Raw genomic sequence first — 6,137 nt, 5'->3', positions numbered from 1 at the left:
TGGGTAAAAAGTCAAGTGATATCACACCATTCAAATAGTCACAAGGATTGCATGAAAGCAATGGTTGGGAACCAAGAAAGTGCTAACAGAAACGCCAGAGAACAGGTAGAAAGCAAAGGAAAATGACAACACAAACAACAGTGGTAATTCACAGATTACAGAATGTTTCATTCCTTGTATTGGGTCAATTTATAGAGAAATTTTCTGGTTTGTTACTTATGTCAATTCTTACAGAACTTGGAACACTTTTGAAGACCTGCATTATGTTTCCCCATCCATATCATTCACTATTCCATCAAAAGAAAGTGCATACATTGAAAATGTTATCATGGGCTATAAAAATGGGGTTTCCATGGCATTGAGATCAAAACAGACAGGGACAGAAGACAATAAAACCGAAGAACATGTACTTCATGCCTCAAATGATTAAAATATCATCTAAGCAAATGAAAGTTTTAACGGCTGCCAGGCTGCCCATTTCTCATGTTACTGAACTTCCCACTTAGACCTCAATTTCGTGGGAATAGTCAATGCCTAGGGAACTACAACAATAGAACATATAGGATCATACATTTAAATAAAAAGATTATTACAGATAAATCTGCAGAGACTTTCTAGTGAAGAAGAGTTATGGAGTGGTACCACATGATTAAGGTTCTATGCTGTAGAAACTGTTTAAGCTACCATAAGAATTGATGACTACAAATACATTTACTCAAGTTTTTCTTACAAACAATCCAAAGCCTTAAAGTTGTTGAACTTCCTAAAATAATGTGGAGGATTTCATCAGATATAATATAGACAAAATAATAGCACAAGATATTCAAACAAAAGTTAGGAAGAAAAGAAAGTGCATCTCCACTTAGAAATCATCTGTACAGGAGTGGGAATATGTTGTAAGCATACATCCAAGACGTTACACGCAGAACAGACTAGTAACTGATTGTGAACTTGAGGGTGGTCATGTCATCATGCAAATAATCTCCTCCATATTCTTGAGATTTAATATTGCCAGCACAGATTATAGCACCCACAAATGAGTACCTACTACCTCACCATTTTTTTTTTATGAAAAATTAGCTTATATACAAAGTAGGAGCTAGCAAATCTCCAATGTTTGTTGTGTTATAGAAGAAAGCAGGTGGTATAGATATCAAAAGAAAATGTACTTGATGGTTGATTCTCTGTTCTGAGTTCTTTTATCGGGAAGCCAGTGACCAAAAGTTCAAGAAAAAGGATGGTGAAACAGCAAACCAGCTGATGAAAGCCATAGCTGTAGCAGTCTCAAACCTTGTGCAGGGGTTCATGGCACACCTGTCCATATCATTTTCAATGAGGACGGTGATCCCAGCAGATGCACATGCAGCAGAAAATGTAAGCGTGGAAGTGATCTGCAGCAGAATATTGCTCATATCTGTAAGCTGAGATGAGAACTAAATCAATTTCTGAAATAACATGGCAACATTTTAAAAGATATTTTGTAGTTGTGGTCCTTACAGATTTTAACAGAATAGAAACAGGGATACTCCTAAAGGCTTGCATAGGCATAAAATGTCAGAAAGTAATCATTCAGATAGTTTGCAATATCTACTGAAAAATAAGCACTCGTTGTATATGATTTCTATGAACTTTTAATACAATTTTCATTTCCAAATCCTAGAAGATAAGGGCCTTCTTTCCTTAAACAGAAATATAGGTCCCTGGATTTTCTAGAAGAAACATTTCCCAGCAAAACAAAGGAGAGAGAAGGGGAATGCAAAGAGACAACAGCTGATGAAAGCCATCCCCTGTTAGGAGTAAGGGAATGTTGTTAAGAGTTTTATGTCAATCAATGATCTTGAATTTGAAACCAATGGAACTCCACTTGAGCAGTTCAAATCAGTGAACTGAATCTAGTCAACCAATAACTTAGTCAGATGCAATAATGGAATTAAACCAAAAGTCTGGAAATGAAAAGAAAAGTAAGAAGAAAAGAGAATGTTGGGAGTACAATGTAGTAAGAAATGCTCAGTAGACTCAACCAGGCCAGGTTAGAGGCAACATAATTCACATGCATTCCTAATAGACAGTTTCCCGTTTCTAAATCATGAAATTTTGGGTAGCTAGAAATGAAAATAAAAATTGCAGATTAACATCAATAATTCAAACCAAAATCTTTCACGCACAGGATTGAATTTGCCTGGTATGACACAGCATTGGTCAGGGAAACCACACAAAAAGTGTCTATAAGGATTGAAAATGACCTGTAAGGTCATTAATCAATATTGATCCCACCAAGCATCCTGGGAGGGATAAGTTGGATATGGTATACAACTTCCTGGAGTTTTGTAACAATTAACCTCTTTTAAGACTCCAAACTGCACTTTCTCACTTGGAAACACAAGATTTTTCTATTCCACCCAACAGTTGCCTTTTAACTCATGGAAAGAGTAACAATGGGAAACATACCATAAATTTGTCTCCTGTTGTTTAACCAGGTTTGAGGAACAGGTCCAACTAAGCCATAAACATGCAATTTTTGCTTGAATTGACCATTTAAACACTCTTACCCCATCACCAACAGTGAACACACTGATAATTCCAGAATTCCGCAAGCTTCGTCTCACTAAAAGGGCATATATATCCATAATGGCTAGTGACAGGCTCCACAAACTTTGCAAGCTGACAGCCACCACAAGATAGCTAACACAGAAAAAAAAACAAAAGTTGTATGTTATCTTTGTTCACAAATAATTGCAAAGGCGGCAAATTGAATCTAAATTGAAAACCAGACATCAGATTGCACCACTTCATCAGGACTGTAGTGAAACTCTTTTGGCAGTATATAACATACATGATTGAAAAATAATTAGTCATGGGGCTTTTTCATGAAACAAAAGGATCAAATCCACTCTGGTGGAACCAGATTTCACAGTTGAACCAACTAGCTGCCCTATGGTTGAGCCAACAAATCCTTTTGATCTAATCAGCACTCCATGCGATGAAGCTGAAGTTTGAGTTAGTATAAGGAAGAGGATAGAGGTTCAGACAGAGACTGGATTGACGTTTCTTCATACTTATACTAAATTACATTAACTGTGAGAATGCCTTGATCCTCATCACCTATTGTATGATTATTGTAGGTGGGACAACAATTTGACAAAGCGTATTCTAGCATGAGAATATACAATCATTTCCAATAGCCAATAACGAAATGGAAACAAAAGCATAAGGAAACTAATTCAATAATATATTCAGCTCCACAAATCCACCTCATCCAGATACCGGTTTAACTGGTCATTATTTTATACAACACCCACCTACAATTTGACTTCACTTTACCACCTAATGTTATCCATAACATGGAGCAGATTAGGAAAGTGTAGTAGGATGGAATGAATTCAATTCACATCACTACTTAGAACAACAAAGCTAGTTTGACATGGTGGAGTCTTCTTTTTAACCTATAGAAGAGTAATTTACAGAATCAATATACATCCATGCTACAGCTTGCAACAGGAGTATTCAAATTTTAGCAGCAAATGCAAAATACACCCAGAGAAAGGGTTCACTCTGTTCACTTAGTGAGCGCTCATGGTATCAGCTTCATAGATCATATCATCAACCCTCACAATTACCACCAATCAATTTCTCTTTCTGGGTAAACCCCATCTGGGCAATTACCAAGACAACACAATAAGGGGAAAGACACCAAATTTTCACGTTTCATCTTCTCACAAATAGGATCATTTCACCTTTCTTACAAGTCTGATGGGGGGCTTTACACCGAGTTCATGATTATAACAGAATTAGACTAGCGTTATGGATCATTACCCTTTACCAAACAGAATTTTTCTCTACAGGAGATCAACATTCAACTCCAAAGTAATTACATATTTAAAAGGAAAACGGACGAGAAAATCACACCAAAAAGCTGTAACGGAGTAGAAATCAGAGATGGTAACCATAACGCAGAGGGAAACGACGGCGGAAAGGAATTGGAAGAGGCGAAGAACAAGGCCACCAGGCGTGCCAGCCATGCCTTGAACGTCCTTCATCCTCACTCTGGGAGCATTGTTGCCTCCCTCTCTCAGCGGTGGCGCTTCCACTGGGTGCACCACAGGCCTACTCACAAACATTTCGTCAAATCCAATTCAATTCACAGACTCTGAAGGAGTTTGTCAAGGGGACAGAGAACTGCTGCGCCTGTGGGTAAAGTAGAGTTGTAGCGGAGTCAATTTTGATCTCCTCCCCTTCTATTTTTATTTATTTATTTATATTATATTTGTCATTTTCAGAGCTGACAAGAGGTTGACCCATTCCTCTGGGCTCTCGCATTGGCCACATGCATGTTGCCTATTGGTTACCCATTTTTTTGTACCATCTCATGCAAACCCTAACTTGGTGAACCAAGTTACAAACTTACAACTGCTTTTCTTTTCAAATATAAAAATAAATTAAGGGTTCCGGAAGAGTACTGAGTACCTGTCAAAACCTCCAATCAAATATATCTACGTGGACAAATATTATTGGGATCATTGAGTCGGTTTCCTTTCTTTTCTTTTAGTCTATGTTAAGTCCATGACATAATGCGTTGCACTTGTCAGCTCACACATGGGCAGTGCTAGAGCTTGTATTTTAATCTAATTTATTTATATTTTAATTTTATTCTTTCTGTTGTATATCTTCTATGTTAGAGATGAAAATTTTGATAGGTACCCACTAATACCATAGTCAAATATTATTAATTGAATTTTATAAAAATATAAAAAATATTAGAAGAGAATTCTAAAAAATTATCATTTGATGAAATTTGATAAGTATTGGATAATAATATAATATGTATACATAAAAAAGATAATAGTATATACTTGATACCAAAATAAGGATTAACAATTTATTTTATTGGATTATACCATCTAAAACATATTATATTTCTATATTTAAAACACTTTACATTTATAAAATATCTTAATTTTTCCTTCCAAAAATTTCCATATTAAAAAATTAAAATTAAAATTATGTATTTAATGTCTTGAAGATAAATAAATTTAAATTAATCAAAGTTATTCAAGCTCTTATTAATGCATGCATATAAAATACCTACCTTTCTTAGTACGTTATCTTCAATTCCTGAGTTTTGGGTCAAAATGATCCATTTATTAAAAAGAAAAATATAATATCTAACCACTTTTTGAAACTTATGTTCAAATTGGTTTCTTTGGTGTCATGTATGCATCATGTCATAATTTTTTTTTTCATTATTTTAGTTAAAACCTCAATTGACAACTAAGACTATTTTTGAACTGAAGGTGCAATTGCCAATTGAGGTTTTAGTTTTTGAATTAAACTGCAGTTCTCAACTAAACCTTTATTTTTGAACTAAAGTTACAGTTACCAACCGAGACTTTATTTTTAAACTGAAGCCTCAATTAGCAACTGAAACTTTATTTTTTAACTAAAGTCGCAATTGCCAACTGAGACTTCATTTTTAAACTGAAGCCTCAATTGGCAATTGAGACTTCATTTTTTAACTAAAGTCGCATTTGGCAACTGATGTTTTATTTTATTTTTTAAAATTTAAAATTTAATTAAAAATTATTAAATTACAATTTATGATTGAAATTTAAAAAATATACTTAAATAATATATTATTTATATTTAAACTTAAGAATCTAGTATTAATTCAACAAACATAAATTGATAAATAGAAGATATTATAAATGAATATTTTATTTATTAATAAATTAATAATCTTAAAATAAAAAATTTATATAACATATAAATAATATATAAAATTGTATAATTTATTAATTTAAGATATTTAATTTGTTGTTTTTAAGTTATCTTTATCGAAATAATAGTATATTTTTAAACTGTAATTGAGATTTCAATTATAATTTTTTTTTACTTTCAAATTTAATTAAAAACTATTAAATTATAATTTATTATTGAAATTAAAAATATATACTTTAATAATAAATTATTTATATTTAAACTTAATAATCTAGTATTACTTCAACAAACATAAATTGATAAATAGAATATATTACAAATGAATATTTTATTTATTAATAAATTAATAATTTTAAAATAATAAATTTATATAACATATAAATAATATATAAAATTGTATAATTTATTAATTTAAGATATTT

At 32.6% G+C, this 6,137-nt stretch overlaps 1 protein-coding gene across 4 annotated transcripts; it reads right to left on the bottom strand.

Annotated features, from left to right (window-relative positions):
- Positions 1-834: 834 nt before the first annotated feature.
- LOC100256768 (CASP-like protein 5A1) lies at positions 835-4,236 on the bottom strand. Of its 4 annotated transcripts, none has more exons than XM_059739026.1 (3): positions 3,907-4,236; positions 2,449-2,682; positions 835-1,421 (listed from the first exon to the last, which is right to left on the bottom strand). In XM_059739026.1, exons 1-3 carry the CDS (start codon positions 4,116-4,118, stop codon positions 1,409-1,411), a joined length of 459 nt encoding a protein of 152 aa, XP_059595009.1. In that variant the 5' UTR covers positions 4,119-4,236; the 3' UTR covers positions 835-1,408. The 4 variants fall into 4 exon arrangements, with proteins under 4 accessions (XP_059595009.1, XP_002281405.1, XP_019077315.1 ...); XM_002281369.5 differs by having other exon boundaries at positions 835-1,391; positions 2,550-2,682; XM_019221770.2 differs by having other exon boundaries at positions 835-1,391; positions 3,907-4,227.
- Between the last annotated feature and the right edge of the window lie 1,901 nt (positions 4,237-6,137).

This window comes from Vitis vinifera, chromosome 8, assembly GCF_030704535.1.
Source record: "Vitis vinifera cultivar Pinot Noir 40024 chromosome 8, ASM3070453v1".
Lineage (NCBI taxonomy): Eukaryota > Viridiplantae > Streptophyta > Magnoliopsida > Vitales > Vitaceae > Vitis > Vitis vinifera.
The sequence above is the reverse complement of the archived record's forward strand: the minus strand, read 5'-3'. Positions and strand labels throughout refer to the sequence as shown.

Bases quoted from the DNA above. Each gene is read 5' to 3' on its own strand.
- LOC100256768 (XM_010655269.3), bottom strand. From the start codon at position 4,118: ATGTTTGTGAGTAGGCCTGTGGTGCACCCAGTGGAAGCGCCACCGCTG. The intron at 2,683-3,906 runs GTGTGATTTTCT...TTTCTGTGTTAG, and splicing joins TACTCCGTTACAGCTTTTTG to CTATCTTGTGGTGGCTGTCA. The intron at 1,422-2,549 runs GTAAGAGTGTTT...TTCTCATCTCAG, and splicing joins TGTTCACTGTTGGTGATGGG to CTTACAGATATGAGCAATAT.